Source organism: Microchirus variegatus (genome assembly GCF_963457635.1).
Source record: "Microchirus variegatus genome assembly, chromosome: 6".
In the NCBI taxonomy this organism is placed as follows: Eukaryota; Metazoa; Chordata; class Actinopteri; order Pleuronectiformes; family Soleidae; genus Microchirus; species Microchirus variegatus.
In genome coordinates, this window is record NC_139807.1 from 8,427,962 (window position 1) to 8,447,765 (window position 19,804).

General features: G+C 38.9%; 2 protein-coding genes across 2 annotated transcripts in view; one reads left to right on the forward strand and one right to left on the reverse strand.

The window, feature by feature from the left end:
• Positions 1 to 14: 14 nt before the first annotated feature.
• Positions 15 to 6,325, reverse strand: ppid (peptidylprolyl isomerase D). The gene is made up of 10 exons (XM_083890778.1): positions 6,184 to 6,325; positions 4,571 to 4,711; positions 4,191 to 4,297; positions 3,878 to 4,066; positions 3,229 to 3,351; positions 2,978 to 3,084; positions 1,976 to 2,117; positions 1,473 to 1,559; positions 1,238 to 1,280; positions 15 to 398 (listed from the first exon to the last, which is right to left on the reverse strand). The coding sequence occupies exons 1-10, from the start codon at positions 6,266 to 6,268 to the stop codon at positions 310 to 312; spliced, it is 1,113 nt and encodes a 370-aa protein (XP_083746904.1). The 5' UTR covers positions 6,269 to 6,325; the 3' UTR covers positions 15 to 309.
• Positions 6,326 to 16,726: 10,401 nt separating this feature from the next.
• Positions 16,727 to 19,804, forward strand: part of rapgef2b (Rap guanine nucleotide exchange factor 2b) — a gene marked incomplete at its 5' end in the record, with an annotated part of 96,181 nt that continues 93,103 nt past the window's right edge. The window contains one exon of the mRNA XM_083891419.1: positions 16,727 to 16,795. Within this exon, the coding sequence (XP_083747545.1) occupies positions 16,727 to 16,795 (69 nt within the window). The remainder of the gene's footprint in view (positions 16,796 to 19,804) is intronic.

Below are 19,804 nucleotides of genomic sequence, written 5' to 3' on the forward strand. Positions count from 1 at the left end.
CTGATTTATTGACCTCTGTATAAAACAAATAAAACGAATGGGGGACGAGCCTTGAACGAACGCACATCATTTCGCCAGTGACAGTGAGCCATCCCATAAACACTCCCCAACTACACACTACAGTGAACAAACTGGTCAGAGCAAAGACAGGTGAAAACAGACCAACAGAGAAACATGATAGAAGCCGTCAACTGAAAATACTGCACATTTTCACCAGCTTTATCTTCTTCAGTGCGCTTCTTTTTCTTCTTTTTTTTTTGTTTTCAAATATTGATAAATATTAATTCATTGCATCTTAAGTTGAAATGATCAAGCAAACATTTTAGCATAGATTTTCTTCTCTTTCTCCTTCTCCTCCTGGACCTTGAGCTGAACTCTCTTCATCTCGTTGCTGATAGCTGTCAAAAAGAAATACATTTTATTTAGTCTCTTCCAACAAAGTGCAACAATCATACAAATCAATATTTGACCTTTGAATATTAAACATGGTTTTTGATTCCCCTGTGTCAATATAGGCATATTTTATCTGTCATTCTGCACTCAGTCTATTTGAATATTTCAGTACTTGCTCAAACGTCGAGGGGAAAGCATGAAGCACGCCGATAGCTCTTATCTTCTAACCAGCAGCCAAATACGCTGCTTATTAAAATATCAAAAGAGCAGCATGACACTGTCAAACCAGAGAAGAGCTACGGATTTCCAGAGAGCCAGATTCTTCTTCTTTTATTTTTACGTGCTGGAGCTGTGTTACTTTAAAACTGTTCCTCTAAACAGCCACTGTAGGTTCGCTCGCAATCAAACGGCACGTGACGCTACTTTATTTTCTCTGAAAAATCACAGCTGTGCTGTAAAAAGGACAGCAATAAAGTGATGCAGTGTAAGATATTTTTAAAAAATCAATGTTTAATTTTGTATTTCACAGTGATGTGACGATTATGTGGAAATTAGCTACTGACAAACCGAAATTATCGCAGTGAAAATCGCGAAGAGTGTCGTCACTGGAAGAGTCGTGAGTGTGACATGAGGATCTCTGTCTGGACATTGTAGTGTTTGAGCTTCATGTATAAACATGAATTTATTGGCGAGCATCTGTGTTGGAAAATATTTCCCTGTCGTTGGGCAGACACTCTCGCTGTCACTTGGAGAGTGGAACACAAATTCACTTCTGAAGCTTTGACGCTGATCCTGGATCTGTGAAAAGGCTTCACAAACACAATGTTGAGGATAAGTTGCCCACCTTTGTCTTCTGGTGCTATTCCCTGAGCTTTCTTCAGATCCACCTGTCGGGTGAGAAGCACAGTAAAGCTGCTTTCAGATTCAATGCTCATCTTTTGTAAACAACAAGTCTCCTGCTGCTGCTGCATGAGACAGACCAACTATTGTGTTGTTTAGCACTTAATGGAAAAAGGCTTTTTTGTTATGTTTTAATGTCAGTACTAAAACAGCACAACGTATGCTTTTAAGGACATTACCATGGCTTTGCTGAATTCCTTAAGCCCCTGCCAGGCCTGAGCTCTCCGGAAAAGTGCCTTCGTGTTGGCTTCATCCAGCTCCAGAGCCTGGAACAGAAACACGGCAAATTTAATTCCCTCCTCAGAGCATAGTAATTTATTTACTTTGTATTCATCGGTGTGTGAATTTATTCACTTTTAGGGGCCTATTATGTTCCCTCCATCGCTGATGATGTCTGTGCCCTCACACATTAATCACATTTCGAACAACACAACAACAGTTTGCCCGATGGGGAATTTTTATTTTGTCATTTATAAAGTAACCATAGTATGAAGCATGATAAAGCCAATAGAATGATAGAGAGAAAACATTTTTAGGGTCACTGAATGCACCTCAAAGCTCGACATTTTCCAAAGTGGCCTTTAAGCGATTAATCGGCTAAAACGATCAATTGTTGACCTCCGGGATTAATCTTTTCATACAGTACTGGGGAGAGTGATACGAGTAGTATTAACGTTTTTACCTCATCGCAGCTCTCCACAGCATCCTGCCACAGCTGCATCTTCAGGTTACAGGCTGCCGTGTTGAGGAAGCAGCTGAGGGCGGTGGGCTTCAGCTTCTGCTGCACCTCCTCCTCCAGATGATCGCCACCGACCTCCAAGTACCTGCAGGGAAACGAGCAAGTTCAATGCTCCTGGTGCACTGTTAAATCCGAAGCATATAACATCGGTGGGCGAGTAAAAGGATGCCGCTTAACCCGAGGTGGTGAGATAATGAATGTTGCTGTGAGAGTGTGCCTCTTTTATTTGTACCCAGGGGTCCTTTGTGTAACATTTAGAACAGTTTGTTGGCGGAAATTGAATATATATAATAAGCAGGGCTGGGTATTAGAAAAAAATGTGTCATCAAATTCATCAGCATTAACCATGCAGCATGCACTCTGACTGAGATCGATCAGTGTCTCACTTCAACCAGCTAAAAAATAAAACATTTTACCAAAATGTGTGCTGAAATATTTTGTAAAAACAAATTTAATACACTTGGCAGTGTAATCAATACCCAGCCCTATCCATATGTATATTTGTATAGATGTAAAATCGCTTAAATACAGCCAGGGTGAACAGACCAGTATTATTTATAAGGTTTTATGAGGTTTATGGTGCAAAGAAGAATGAACATCTTTCTTTCTGGAATACAAAGGTCACTGTGAGTTCCTTAATCACTTGGAGGAAAGGAGGAGTGTGGTTTTGTTACAATCTGCACGCTCACCATTAGATGTCACTAATTCCTGAAATGAATATGCACATCACCTTTTCTTCTGAGGGTGAAGGGTTTGCAGAATACTAAGTTCAAAAGGAGGTACAGCCCACAAACTGCATCCATTGACCCCCCAAAAAAACTTTATAAGAGGACAATTCCCCCAACAACCATCAGATTAAAATGTGTCCTCTAATAATGTTTTTTTTTGTGGCGATGCTAAGTTTGCAGCTCTGCCTCCTTTTGTGACAGGACACTTGCACATTACCTGAGAGCTTTACTATACTTGTTGACTGCAGTGCTCCAGTTTTGACTCTTAAAAAGGGTGTTTCCAATGTTCTTCACATCCTCGGCAACAGAGAGAACCTTATCAGCCTGAAAAATAATAGAAAAAAAACAAAACATATTTATGACTATTTTCTTTTGACTTTCTTGCAGTAGTCGTCATCAATGTCTATTGGATATGACCGGCAGTGTGTGTGGAGAGAGCGCACATCAAAGACGCTCGCTAATTCTTACATCTTTAAAGTCGACGTCTGAGTCCTCAGGGAAGTCGGGGTAGGCGTCTCCTGATCCGTCGTTGGGTGCAGATCCCCAGCTGTCCCCGTCCTTGTGCTCACCACAGTCTCCAATGGCACATGGCTGCAAAAGGTAGACATCAGAGGAAAAATGCGTCGTTTACAGCAAGAAATGTCTCAGGTTTTTTTTTTCTATGGCTGACGCCCATCTTTAGAAATCAGAGCAGTCGATGCCTGACATTAGATACTGAAATTTATTTGGCCAATACTTATTTATCCATCGGATAAAGCTTAACTTGAATAAACATTTAACAGTTATGGTATGTCTAATCTGCATTTTGCGTTCCCAAGTCAGTGTTCTTTTGTTGTATAAATTAAAAATATATGTATATATAAGTGTCTGAACCCATTCCATAATAGCTCTGCCAACTAAGACTAGAAAATAACAAAAACCTAGCATATAAAAAGAGAAGAATTATGCGCATAAATGTTGGTCTACAAAATTAAATATAAGAAAACGGGGGACTGGAATCGATAGTGATAAAATAAAAATTGACACTGTACTGAGTGAGGCTGGGTGCCAAGTTTGAAAAGCTGCAAATATTTTATTTCGGAAATAAACAGTGGAGACTTCAACTTGGAATAATTACCTTCACAGGGGTATCCTCTGTGGTGTCGATAGCCTCCAGCATTTTTACGACTCCCATCCCTTTCAGCACCTGTCCGAAGACCACATGCTTCCCGTCTAAATGTGGGGTGGCAACGGTGGTGATGAAGAACTGTGAGCCGTTGGTGTCCGGGCCGGCATTGGCCATGCTGAGCAAGCCCACTTTGTCATGCTAAATGGAGAAGATAATCAGTCATTACAGCAGTAAAAAATGTCCTAAGCAAAAATCACTCAGGAGGATTCAATTATTGTAGGAGAAATTCTCCTGTGGTGGAGTCATAAAACAGCTGCTTCACCTTGTAGTGGAAGTTTTCATCCTCAAACTTCTCCCCGTAGATGCTCTCTCCACCAGTGCCATTATGGTTGGAGAAGTCACCTCCTTGAATCATGAACTTCTTGATAACTGCCAAAAAAAACACATTTAATGTAAGAGTAAGGGGTGCTTTATGTACCCTTAATGCAAAGAACCACATGGTTTACATTTTGAGTAATACTTAAAATGTAATTTATTTCTTGACATGACTGTAAAGCAAGATCCCATTTCTTCACTGTACTGAATGTCCCCTCAGCTACTTCTACACAGATGATAGTTCAGGTACGTGAACTCAAACTTCTGGAAAAAATGTGCCTCCAAACTGAAACATCACACTGAACGCAGATGTGAAAAGGTATTTACTTCTGTGGAAAGGGCATCCTTTGAAGTGTAGTGGTTTCCCAGTGGATTTGCCAGTGCCCTTCTCTCCAGTGCAGAGCGCCCGGAAGTTTTCAGCAGTCTTCGGGGTGATGTCAGCAAACAGCTCCAGAACTATTCGGCCAGCTGTAGACGGAAAGAAAAAGTGCTGGGTATAATTTCTGTGCAGAAGGATAAAGGCGGTAATTTGGAACCATTTCTTGTATTGGTTTGAAACTATCCCTGCCTCCCAGGGTATAAAACTAGTGGTGGGTGGAGAAGCATTTCCTGTACCGTTTATCTAAATGTATACAGAACACTCTCGCTTGAGAAAAACACAGTGCAGAGTGACTCTGAACACTAAACCCTCTTTAAAGGTTGCTTAAATCTTTATCTCTGGGCGCCTTGTTTCAGAAAAAGCAAGGTCTGCTCACTTTAAGATGTGCACAGATTAAGTGCTACCACTCAGTGCCCTCATTAGAGCACTGAGTGGTTTCTTTAATGTCATGATGTTATCAGGGAACTTCCTTTATCCTCAGACCTGCACCTTTCATTGCACAGAGATGTGCTGATCCTTACTCTTTACGATCGCATGGCAATTTGTTGCTTTCTTCTCCATATCCAAACTGAGAGTTCTTGAGGCCAACCCCACTACATGCACTTGTTTTTTTTGTATTTATCTTTTGCTTGTGTTTGCCAATTTCTAACTGTTTTGCACTTTGCACTAACTGTTTTGTATTTGCTGCTGCCTAACTTGGTCAGGACTCGCTTGCGAAATAGATTCCTAATCTCAATGGGATTTTCCTGGTTAAATAAAGGTTAAATCTACACCTTGGAAGCAGACTGATTAATCGGCCAGATGATAAATGTTGTTACGTTCAGGCCACCGTAGTTCCCCGACAGGATCAGGGGAGGAAAGGGTGAGCACAGGAAACTTCCTATATAATATAATCTGCTGTCTTAGCATTGATTGTTTTTTATTCTTACACATGAAACGTTTCAGCAATTTTGTATAAAATTATTAAACTGTACTATTTAACGTGATGGCGAGGGGGGGTTACAACTGGCAAAACATATTGTCCAAAGAAATTAATCATAATATATAGGCATCAGCTGCAGAAGCTTCGAGATGATGAAAATGAAAACGACACCTGACACGGAATCATTGCAGAAGCGTTATAAATACCAGAACAATACCAAATGTAATAATTGTAAATTAAACCACTTACACGGTCAATTAGTAACCCAGACATATGATTAAACGTTCACAACCTAACCACAGATGTTTAATAATGACCATTATTTTATTATTTTTTAATTGGCAAGTCTTGAAGGAACACGTGGTTCTATGCTCACAGAACAAGCTCTCTATATTGCATTTATCTAAGTCAGAGCTGTTGTACTACAAACGTATTCAGGCTCTTACAAATACAAATATCTATATTGAATAAACAGCCTATGTTTCTACATCGTACATGTTCTTGCAAGTAAATAAATTAAACGCTATGTTTGTGTTAAGTCACTAGAAAGAGCCAGGAAAGCGCTAAGCTAACAAAGCTAACCGGCCACAGCTGAGCGGTTATCTCACTTTAAATTTAGAAAAACAAAAATGTGCTAACCTCTTTCTCCGCCGATGTCTACATCGAAAAAGACCCGGGGGTTTTCGGGGTTTGTAGGCTTGTCAGTCGGTATTGGTTGGGACATTTTAAGGACAAGGCGATTTAAGTCACTTGTTTCAAGTAGCCTAATATGCTAAACCCCGGCGAGAATGAACTTAATATCTTCCGGTTAGGAATCTTCAAAATAAAACCCTTTCAGCGAGAATTGAGACATAAAAATTGGGGGAATCAAAAGTTCTCGTTTTTACACCAGAATTGGATATAAAATACACATAAGCAATACGAATTTAACGTAACTAACACATTAAATCAGACGCGTTTGTCTGATTTCGGTCACTGCTGACTTGAAATTAGACTTCCGGTCACGGTTTTTCAGAATAATATCTTGAGATACGTCATAACATGGTAATTAAATACAATGGAGTGACTTTTATTTTATTTTCACAGCACATGGTATCATTATAAGCCTTTGTTGTCGTCATCATTATTGCCATTATCCATATTTTCTGTCAAACAGAGAAATGCTCTTAAACACAAGCTCTCCTTTTCATATTATTTATAAAATCTAATTATTACCTGCAGTCCTGTTTGATTTGCAACAGGGCCTCTATAAATGTTATTATAACAGAAACATTAAGGGGAAAAAACTAAATATTAACCAGTTTTGTAATGTAACAAAGTACAAATACTTTGTTACGGTACTTAAGTACCAAATTAAGTACAAAACTCACATATTTTGTTATTTGTATTTCTAATAACATTTGCACTACAATTCTTCCAGCTATCTTTATTACTACCAAATAAAATCAGAAGAAGAGACAGTAAATGTCTTTTACTTGGTAATACTATAAAAAAGTGACTTCAACTTCTACCAAAGTCATTTTCTGGTTAGATATTTGTACTTTTACTCAAGTCTCCCTCTTTGAGGTACTTTATACAACACTGCTCTTAACACATTGTGTTTCTCTCTGTAGTGCAGGAGGTATAAAGTGGTGAGGTTTTTGTCAGTGAGGATGGATCAGCAGGTGCTGCAGGAATCAAAAGCCCATCAGAGGGCGAGGGCACCTTTCATGTCCAGTGTAATATGGTCTGTAGACATAATCATCAGTTTAAGAGATCAATACTACACTTAACTTAAAGTAGAAGTCCCTTTTTTGCCCAGTTATTTTCAAAGCCTGCGGTCAGAAAGTCAGAATCCTGCGGTGAATTGCAGCGATTGTAAAAGATAAAGTGGAGTCGTAAACTTTCCATGAACTTTCACCAATCGTGTAAGGAAACAATCATGAAATAGTGTGTGTGTGGGGGGGGGGAAATAGGTGCTATTCTTCTCAAGAATTCAGACTGTTGATGTTCAGTGATGAAAGCGCTAAAACTACAATGTGTTAGAGGAATTAAAAAGATCAAACTAGACACTTGTCTCACCACCATCTGCTCTGTCTACGCTCTTTCTTTCCGAGTCTTGGTGTTGACTTCTCATGCTATTAATAATCTGTCGTGTTCTTTATGGGGAAAAAAAGAAACAGGCGACTGAAGATTGAAGACAGGCGGGAGATGGCAAAGACTCGTCTGGCACCGTGCAATGGTAACTGCAATAAGGACATAATGTTTTTTATACAAATTAGTCACTTTCAGGGTTTCATTAAGACCAAACACAGACAAAAAGTATAATTTTAATTTGATTTATTTGATGTTAATGAGTTTGAATGTGGACACACACACACACACACACACACATTTTAAGAGTTACAGGCCATTTATGTTCAGAGTTCAATTATGAATAGATCACAAGTGGAGCAGTGCATTGTTAGATTTCACAGAAGGGGGTTGCGGCTAATGATTATTTTTATTGTCAATAAATCTGTCACTTATTCTCTTGATGAACATGGTTAGTCCATTAAATGTCAGAAACCACAAACCAAAGTCATTTAAGAAGCTGGAAAATCGAATTATTTACTTCTAATGATCAAAATAGTGTGGTTGCTGTGGCCCTATTTCACTTTCTAGTAAATGTTATGGTTTTATTCTTAGCGGAGTGTTTTTTCCCAGATGTTCAGGGAAAATAACACTACAATCTGTTTCTTTTTTGTGTTTACGCCGGTGGCTCTCACTGTGTCCTGTTCCTCTGGACAAGTACACAGTATTGATTTATCAACTCCTATGTGTTATTATTGTATCGTGAGTGAGTGAGTGAGTGGGTATAAGAAGGATCCATGATTCCAGGAAACAAGTCCTTGAGCACTTTGATGACACTGTGAGCCGAGCAACAGACCATCAAATGTGTCCACAATCACTAACCTTTTCTGATCTTCCCTGGGTGTCATAATGTGTTTGTGCCTCCTCAGCTGTTAGGTGTCATTTATTGACATGCATTTTTGCTGGCTTCAGTGCCTGTTAATGTTAATTTGTGTGTCTAAACATGGTTTATTCCAGTTATTCCACAGAGTGGCTCTTTAGTCTAGATTATTAATTTCCTTGGATTAAAACACTCTGTGTGTGCATCTGAGGACTTAATCTAATGCATGACCTTGGTAATGATTTGGGACATTTGGTGTAATGGTGGTAGAGCAGGGGTGTCAAACTCATTTTCACTGAGGGCCACATCAGCATAATGGTTACTTACCCTCAAAGGGCCAGATGTAACTGTCATACAGAATAAATGTAACTAAATGTAACCAAATATAATGTAAAGTAAAGGTAACTACTCTGTAACATATTGCTAAATAACTTTCTGTATTTATTACTTATTCAAGTTACAAATTTGATGCATGACAGATGTAACCTGGTCGGTGATGGCGTCACAACGTAATCGCCATGCATTGTGGGAAATGTAGTTTATGGTCAACGCACGCCGTAAAGCAGCATAGACCTATTTTAACACAGATTTTTAAGACCTTCTGGAACACCTTTTAAAACCATATTGTAAGAAAATGAACACAGAAGGAAATAAATAATCTTAATCTATTCACTTCTTCAAGGTTTTCCTTGAAGCTGTGCGTAGTTGCTTCTAGCTTTAGTCCTTAAATTAGCCTTGACATAGACATGCACAGTGTTATATAAATACCTCATGAAAAAAAACTGGTTTATTCTCGTCACGCTGAACACTTTCAATACATCTCGCTTCTCAGGGTCACCTGGAGATTTTTTCAGACTTGCGGTGAACAAACAGACGTAAACAGAGTAACAGAGTCCCATTCATGAGTGTTGTTCAAACAAGAATAACGTGCCATGGGAGTGGTATTTTTAGATCTTTATGTTTACTGAGCAAATGTGATGCAAATCACTTTGTACTCTCGACACCGAGAGGGAGTCGCATTGTAAGGGTTAGGTTTGGAGTAAGTCTTCCACTCTGTGTGAATTCATATCTTTGACCTTGTGGGGACATTTTGTCAGGGCCCCATGACTTTAAAGGGCTTTTTGGTTTTAGGGATTGGGTTAGAATTGGTTTAGGTTAGGTTTAATGTAAGGTTTAGGCTTAGATATGATGGTTAAGGTTAGGATAAGGGGCTAGGGCTACACTCTTAGAAATAAGGGTTCCAAAAGGGTTCTACGACCAGGGCTGAGGTTCTACCTGGAACCATTTGCTTCTGAATAACCCTTTCCAGAAGAAAGGGGTTTTGAAGGGTTCTTGGTAACACTAATGGTTCCAGGTGGAACCTTTTATAAAAGGGTTCTCCTATGAGGACAAGCCGAAGAACCTTATATGGTTCTACTTAGCACTTTTATTTCTAAGAGTGTAGGGGAGGCATTATGTACATTATGTATATGGTGTTACCTCTTTAGGACATTTCCTGGCATACATACTCACCTTGGTTGGCCCTTAAGTCCTCTTGGAGACCAAAACCTGATCCCAGTGAGGCAGAACCTCAGTTTCGAGGAACTGGTTTTAAGTTTAGGGCTGAGATATAAATTGTGGCTCGGTTAAGGGTAAGGACAATGAAACATAAAACCATAGGGAGTGAGATCATTTTAGGAAAATTAGGACATTTTAGCAGGTGCTCACGTCTTTAAAGGGTGTTTTAGGGGTTAAGACCTGGTTTTTGGATCAGGGTTACAAATGGGTTTAGGTTGGGGTAACTGTTAGACACTTAGTTGTGATGGTTAAGGTTAGAGTGTGTGTCTATGTGTGTATTTAACTCTTTAGGACCTTTTCTGGTGTAAACACTGACCTTGTCAGGACCAGTCGTCCTCATGGAGACCAAAACCTGGTCCTAATGAGGAAAAAAAAAATCTAATTTCTGCTAAGATTTGAAGTGTAACTAGGGTTAGGCATTAACTATTTATGGTTAAATAGTTAAAACGGTTTGTTTAGGCTGTCCAGATGAATGGAAGTCAGCTGTGTCCTTAGAAGAATAGCTACGCCAACCTCCGTGTGTGTGTGTCTGGCAGATTTCTAGTGTGTAGCTTGAGGCAATGTTAGTCTCTGCAAACATGTTGCATTATGAATGGGCAAGCGGATAACCTACTCAGCGCTGAGCAATGCTGTGCGGGATGTTGTCACCTATCCATTTGACACAGCAAACACACACACACACACACACACACACACACACACACACACACACACACACACACACACACACACACACACACACACACACACAAGTAATATGACTCTGAGCAAAGGAAACAGAAGACGTTCAACACAACAGAAGTGAGCTTTCCAAATTCTGTCCTATTCTTGTTCCTGGAACCTCTGAGTCACTCTGTCCTCCAGCATCGCCCGGAACTCGGTTTTCTGTCAGAAAAGCATAAGGTTCAGTCATTTATTTTCACTCTCGCACTGTAGTTTCTGTCCTTTGTGCATATAATGATGATGATAACAACTCATTCATGAGCAGGGACAACGTCACATCCACGCTGATTCCTGTCGAACCGGTATTTTTGGTGTCACGAGCAAACGCATCCGGCAAATGTAATACCCAAGAAATGACTCACATGTTTGCTAAACACCACATTCATATTGTAAGATGAATTAAAAAGAAAAAGTGGGATGCGGCCTTAACCCATTCATTACCTCTGTGCTGCTGTATACGATATAACACAAAGTGTATATGTACAGTACCTTAATTTGCACATTGCTGTGCAGCGTCCCACGGTTCAACAGCTGGCTGTGATTCCAGCCCCAGCCAATCTCACCCACATAGCCCTGCTTGGGCTTAGGGGGCGGGGCATTCGGTGCAGCTCGCCATAAGTAGCCGAGGTCACCTGTGGCCTCAGGTGACGCGTCGCCTACGCCGATGTACAAGGGGAAGTATCCTGACCTCGGCCTGTAGTCTCCAACTCCATTTGGACCTTTGGATGAAATGAACCAGAATAACACAACCAGTGTTACTACACGCTTAGAAATAAGGTTTCCAAAAGTGTTCTTCTACAAGGGCTGAGGTTCTACCTGGAACCATTTGCTTCTGAAACATCCTTCCCCGAAGAAAAGGTTTTTCAAGGGTTCTTGGTAACACTAATGGTTCCAGTAAGAACCATTTTGATCCAGAGACCCCTTTATAACCCCTTTCCTTGAATAAAGGATTTTTAAAGGGTTCTTGGTGGAACCCTCCAAAAGGGTTCCGGGTGAAACCTTTATAAAAAAAGGTTCTACCTGGAGCCAAAAAGGGTTCGCCTATGAGGACAAGCCGAAGAACCTTATATGGTTCTACTTATTTACTACTTTTTATTTCTAAGAGTGTACCAAATAAAATCAGAAGAAGAAGAGTTGGTATTTATGTTTAATAGTTTTACTTCTAATCAGAAAATTACTTTTGATACTTAAGTACACTCTTCGAGAACCCATTTTGGTTCCAGGGTGGAACCTTTATAAAAAGGTTCCACCCTGGAACCCTTTTGGGGGGGTTCCACCAATAACCCTTTTAAACCCTTTATTCAGGAAAGGGGTTTTAAAGGGTTCTCTGGATCAAAATGGTTCTTACTGGAACCATTAGTGTTACCAAGAACCCTTGAAAAGAAGCAAATGGTTCCAGATAGAACCTCAGCCCTTGTAGAAAAACCTTTTTGGAGCCCTTATTTCTAAGAGTGTACAGCAAATGTCATATAACTTTTTTTTACTTAAGTAATATTAGAACTTCAACTTCTACCAAAGTACTACTAAACTACTAAAATGCAGAATCTGACAAACCAGTAAACATCACATGTGTGTATTTTGACACATTTACCACCTGCAGCCATCACCGGCCATTTCAAAAAACATAATGCCCCGACTGTGTAACACATAATCTGCTGAGTCATGATTAAAATGACTCAGTCACAATGTTGTTGCTGCTTTTTATTTATCGTTTTACAGTCTGTGCTTTGATTTTTAGGTTGTTGTTTTTTTGTTTGTTTCATGCTTTTCTTTCTCCGATATCTGATCCAGTGATTTTGATCAGAATCACACTGATACATGTCAAAATCACTGGATCAGATATTTGATATTTAACCTTTATTTTATCAGGAAGTCCCTTGAGATTAAATCTTTTTTAAAATCTGTCCCCATCATCATTCACCTTTCCTCATCATTCCCTGCCAAAGATTCTTTTTTTTCAATTTTCTTAAATGTTTTATTATTATTTTTTAATTCAGGTTTTTGAACTTTTTTTTCATTAGTACTTCCAACAAAACATACTCATGTAAAAGTCACATTTTTTAAAAATGACTTTTAATAGTACAAGTACACAAAAATACCCACTCAATTATTGTATTTATACTTTCCACCTCTGATAATGGGTTACACACAGTTCACTTATTTAGGTTCAATTACTTCCTTATACACTTTATATATTCCCCATCTTGTATTTTTTTTATAAGTAATATCTTAGTATGTGAATCTGTGAATTTTGGAGTCGCTGTAATTTCCCCCTTCAATAAAGTATGTCTGATTATTATTATTTAAAAAGTGCATATTTATGATACAGAAACAGAAACAGACACACCTCAATTAAAGTTCAGTCCATTTTTTTAAAAATTGCGCTCAGTCAAGGAAAAATCACACTAAAAGCTCAGTTCATGCTACCTGTGAAAATCATCCTTTGTCCACACTGTGGTCTCCCTGCAGCGCCGTCGCCATCGCGCCCCATTTTCCTCCACTGTCTGTTTCACACGGTTATTTGCACCTAAATAACAAGGCACCCTTGGGTGATAACTTGAGCCCAGCGGCGGTCTGCTCTGCCCATGGGGTCATGGTCGGTTGTCATGCAACAACTGGTTGTCATGGTGTCAGTGCTTGTGGCCTAGTTACATCTAAAGAAACTGTCCACTTCACATTTGACCTAAAGAAAATAATGAAAGAAAGTCTGTTGTACAGCACATTATATTATATATATTATCATTTTGTAGACTTAAATGTGCACCTGACCTGTAGGGATGCAGTTAAACTACTCATTTGCTATATTGTATATATACAAATAACTCACAAATGACTGCAAATTGACCTTCCAACAAAAGCCTGGGATGGTTGAATGATGTATATTCAGGCTTGAATTAGAAACATTATGATTATGTACTCGCACCACTGAAGGTGTTGGCCTTCAAGATCAAGAAATGTACTGCAATTTGACAACTGTAACATAGCAACAAACACGTCATAAAGCTATTTTACAACCAAGATACACTGATCCAGCAGCAAAATAAGAGAAAAACAACCAGATGCTTACACTTCTGATGGAATCTCACAAGTGCTATGTTTATTTTGATCATTTATAATTGCAGAGGTACTAAAGAGGAGCAGGAATGAAGAGGTTGCCAGATGGTGCCTCCCATGTGGCAGCAGCTCTCACTTTTTCCAAGGTTTTTCCTCTGTCTTTTTTTCATAATATTCTAGTGTGTTTTTCTTATTGTTAATATAGTGTACTTTCTTGGAAATGCACGCTTATTATCTTTATCTTTACTGTCTTTGGTGCTGTGACAATGTAAAATGTCCCCACTGCGGCACTAATAAAGGACTATCTTATCTTAGGTTAACAAAACAAAAATAATTAATAAATGCTCCATTTGACCTCTTGTGAACATGATTTCCACAATTCACTCGAAGGTACAGTGTGTAAAATTGCCTGTTGCAGCTGAATATCGCTCGCTCGAATATCACCCTTCACTTTCAAGTCTGTTGAAGAAACTGTGTAGCCTTCAGTGAGCATCAAAGCTGAAAAGATGTTGAGTTTGTCCATTGTGGGCTCCTGTAAAACATTATAGGCCTCCGTAGAGCTGACCTGGCTCCTGGTATATATATATATATAAAAATGTCTTTCTGGAGTAATGAAAAAAAAAAATCCATACAATCAATTGATTGTACACTAAAAATGAGAAACGTATCAGTATTTCTCTTTTCTATTTTTTGTACAGTCAGTCAGTCTGTATCTGTATTCCAGCCTCTGACCCTCTGTGCTGCTCTAACATAGTAATTTCCTCTCCTGGATCAATAACGTCTTATCTGCGCTAATCTTATCTTAGCTTTTAACACCCATACACAGACCCTAGCTCTGTGTGTGAGTGTGTGTATAATCAGCCAGTCCCTGTAGATTCTTGTTAGTTTTCACGGGGTTCACTGCACTTAACAGGGCTGCATAGGTTTTTTTCAAAATAAAAGCTCTGTACCTCAATTTATATGAACTTTTATTTCAGTTACTTTTTAATTATAATGACATATTGTTTATTTTATGTGCTAATCTTACCCTTTTCCTGTTCACAGGTTTACATTTGGCCTTGGATAAAGTGCCTCACTTTTATTGAAAATTGCATATTGTCATGTTGCTCAGTTTATTACAGCTACAGTGACCTGTTGTGAAAACCTCCGATATGAGGTATTTATTCCTATTAAGTGTGCAAATGTTTGTCTTTGTCTAAAATAAAGGATTTTGTCGTTAAACCTTTGTCATAAGTCAAGTTAAGTTCAAATCGTTGTTCACTGTCAGGCTGATTTATGCTCAGATAAGAAATAAATGCATTATATATATATATTAACTTTTTACATCATTCACAATAAAATTATGTGTAGTATGTAGTAGTGTAGTAATTTTGAAATAAATAAATACACGATTGTTTATTTAGTCTGAGTTCTTATGGGATAAAAGTTAATAATAATTAAACAACAACAACATTAATAATCATAATAGCAGTAGTAAAAAATTATACCGTAATTTTAAATCATCTTTATTTATGGAGCACCTATCAAAGTGCTTATTAACAGAGCAGTAATAAGACACTACCAGTGACCACACCTTGCTTTTAAATTATTATTATTATTATTATTATTTTTTTTTTAAATAGCTGGGTCCATATCTACATGTATTCCCCCAATGGGTCACTAGATGGCGCCATAGCATCATTCTACGATACTGCGCTCACTGCCCATTCCCATTTCTTTCTCTTTTTTGTTTAATGGACTCGCCCATGAGCCGCCCCTTGTGACTAAATCTCTGTCAAGTCTAATAAGGATAAAAACACCTAGACCAGAAGTGCATCGATTTTTCCTTCAAAATAAGATACCCGTCTCATTATTCGGGAAGCTTGATAATTGTAACTGCCAAAAGAACACCAAAAACCAACTACACAATGTATTGTCTATTGAAATAGAATAATTCTCACTTGTTATTGGGTTACATTTTCATGTGACGGATAACTTAATTTATCCAGTGCATTATTTAAAAAAAAAAAAAAATGCTTAAGGATGTTTATGTGTACTACCTGTCACTTTCCATATCAAAACAAAAATCTATCTATCTATCTATCTATCTATCTATCTATCTATCTATCTATCTATCTATCTATCTATCTATCTATCTATCTATCTATCTATCTCAGGCACAACCTTTATTTTGAAAATCACCGAAGGAAGTGTGACACTTAATTGCAGCCGACTTGATATTGGCGTGTCAGTCACCATGGTGGTGGCATACAACAGAGTGGAGCGGCGGCGGCGGCGGACCTACCCTCACTTTTAGAGCCGTTTAAAATGCGAATATAATGAATATTTCCTCAGTGAATGTTGCCGGGTCTAGCTCTCAAAATGGAGGCCAGGTTGTTGTTGACGGGATAACTGTTAGCCGGTAGCTTACTTTTTTTCTTTCTTTTCTTTTTTGGTCATCTGGATCCTACATGGAATTCCTTCCCGTCGCTACTACTAGCAGAATGCTGAAGAGACAAGGGGTAGCTTTGATGAACGTTGGCTAGAATTAGAGGGGGCATTTTTGTCCCCCCCCCCCTCACATTAAATAACATTGTTTTAAGAGACATTTGTTTTAAAAAGGAAAGAAGTTTCCCCTCCCCTCCCTCTTCTTCTTCTCGGTGGGACTGGTGTTAGCAGCCGCGGTTCCGGGGCTCGGGTAACAGAAAGACAAGACACACCGAGGAGGACTGCTCGGCTGTCTGGCTCCAGTCGTGGCCTGGCTCCGGGCACTCCCAGCTTATCCGCTAGCATTGGAGCACAGGCGACAAGAATTACGCAAAGACAGCGGGGTGGACTTGTCCTGCTGCACACAGACCAGCGTCTCTGGATAACTATACACGTTTTTTTTTACACAGGATAAACCCCTTCATCTCACGCACGACGTCTCCTAAAACAATGGCGTCTTATGTGGATAACAGCTTTCGGCAGGCTGTGATGATGAATCCGGCTGAAAGGACGCAACAGGTCAGTAAAGGAATGACTTTATTGTCTTAAACGGGGACTTAAAGGTGCATTTGGTGATGTTTGTCAGTGTTGTGTCCGTGCCACTGGTTGTTACACTGCAGAGTCCGCCGCACAGACCCCGTGCCCTCAAGTGTTTTCGGTGTGCAACTGTTGCCATTCAGCTCGTACTAGTAGTGTCACGTATGGCTTCATCCCGCTAAGCCTCCTATCAGCACAGATAATCAAGGCCACTTAACATAACAGGAGCTGCAGCCATGCTGGGACTCTAACCCGGCCTGTAGTGTCACTTTAAAGTGCACCTCCTGTTTTCATTTGAATGAATTGTGCAATTTGCACAGTTTTTTTTAAGGGCTAACTAGTTTTCTGCCTAAATCATGTATAAAGTTGTTGCAGACGCACAACAACAACAGCAAAACTACTCCAAATATGTTTTAAAATACCTTTATATTGCAATATGTTTTTCTTTATTTTCAGGTTTATCATAGGGATATTCTGATAATCAAATATTCGGTTTGAATTTTCAGAATTTTCAGCTGCTGTCTTTGCTCCATGCAACATATAAATAATTCAAATTGAATGATTTTGGTTTGTGGACAAAAAACAAGACATTTGAGAACATCATCAATTCCAGGTTTGGTAAACATTGATCAACATTTTCTGATTTTGTATGGACCAAACAATTACTCGATTAATAGAGAAAAGAATAAATTGTGATGATAACTGTTAGTTGCAGCGTAAATGTCATGTTTGTACATTGTGCAAATGCACTTTGCACATTGGTTTCCCTCATATGTGTGCTATGTGTCTATGTTGACCAGTGTACGTTTCTTTCTGTCCACTTAGGCATTTAAAAACACAAGGGCTGCATTCGACGATTATGTTCTTCATCGTTCACTCTGACGATTTGTTTCTTGATTCATTTTTGGTCCGTAAACTGTCAGCAAATGTTGAAATCTCTCGATCTGTGTTTCCCAAACCTCGAAATAACGATGTTATCAAGTGTATTGTTTTCTCTTATTTTGTTGTTGTTGTTTTATGGCGCAAAGGAAACAGGAAATATTCACATTGAAGCCTCTGCAGCAAAACTTAACTATGTGACATTTTGTCATGATAGTTACCAATATCAACTGCTTTGGAACTTTGTTTTATTGCGATAACATTTTTTACCACATCACCCAGCCCTACCTTGAAGCAATGGAGAATAGTTGAATGTGCAAATTAATTTTAACTATCATTTTACATAGTTTAAAGTGAACTCACTTCAAAACTGGGCAAAGTCACTCACTGTACTGCCACAAACTTAAAACCAGACATGTTTTCCATGATAAAACATTATTTATTATACAATATTGATAACACAACACTATAAATGTTTGACAGTTAAAGTAGAATCCAGTCAATTGTTGCTTTCACACTTCTCTATGGTCAAATAACACTTGTTAAACAGTAAGAACACTTGAAATCTGAAGTAAAGCATTTAAATCAATTTCTATGCATTGTTGTTCAAAGTGTGTTTGCACAAATGTTAAATGTGAGGAACCATCATAATGCCATGCATGATAGTATTGAATACATTTACATGCTGTCCATGTTCTAGATCTTTTCCCATAGCTTTTCAGTACCAGTGGCCCAATATAATTGACTTAGAATTTAAATAATATCCTCTAAGAGACAATCTGTGTCTCTGCACAGATATATATAGATGCACTTAAAGCTTATCATCAGTAAACAATAAAACTTTAGGAAGCATAATCCTCTCCCAAGGCCTTCAGTATCTCACAATGTCAGTACACTCCCTTCTACTGTATCTCGCAAGGTTAAAACTGCATCCATATTTATAGATCACCACCAAAATCCTGGGCCATATCTTGGGCCTATCCCCAGAATATTAAATCTAAGTCAGTTTGAGTTATGCTGCTCTTCATCTGACAGACAAACGCAACCACAAACATCCCTTTCATGGTGGATGTAGTAATGACTGCAGCCACCAGTAGCAGCCATCGTGTGTATTTTTACAGTTCAGTCCTGTCACTGCACTGTGCCACCTCAGGATCACCTGATTCAATAGTCAATAGTTTCCTCTGGGAAAACTGGAGTACTCGTTGGCTGTCTGCGGTTAATAACCTCGAGCCACAAACACACACACATACACTCACGCCCAAGCTTACACGCCTTCGGGTATTAGCAGCAATGCTTTACAGATGCACGCAAAATGTCCAGTTTGGCCTCTAAAGGCGGTGTCATTTCATTTGCCTCCACAGCACTGTGATGCTGGCTTTGCACACAATGGACGATCGATAGACCACCACTTAAAACCAGTGGGCTACAGTTAGTGGCACAGCGTCTGCCCATTTGTCTGACAGTGAGAGACAGTTATTGGTGTCATTGATGGCTTGTTAATTGAACTCGAGCCACTGTCTTTACAGCACAATATAAGCTATGATTTGCAAATGCCTCCGTGGTTTTGGAAAAAAAAGATTGGATTATCGATTTTGGCTCACACTGGTAGCAGTAATGAGCGTTTAAGATGGGGCTAAGGATTGTCGTAATTTGTCCCAGTGCCAAAATAAATTGTTTTTTTCTTGAAATGTCTTTTTCGTATTTGGTACAAAATGGACCCTCCCCCCACTCCCCCACAAATAAACCGTGTTTAAATAGTGTTATATGACTCCAAAGAGTCATATAACACTATTAATGTTAATGTATTAATCATGTTATCTGGGGATATTCTCTGTAGGAAAAAGTTGCTCATCTTTTTTAAAGAAATGACCCTTCAACAACCACAAATGGAGATGGAATGAAATTTCATAACTGCTAGCTTGTCGTACCTCTGATAAAACATGCTTCATCCTGCAAACACCTGATAGAATTTTCACTATGTCAGCTTTGCTTTCAGCACCATATTAGAATCTGAATGCTGTTTCTGCAACTGCCCAGGCCTGCTGAGAATATAGGAGACATGGAAGCTACTGAGGCTTTGAGAGAAATTATCCCACTGGGATATTAAGA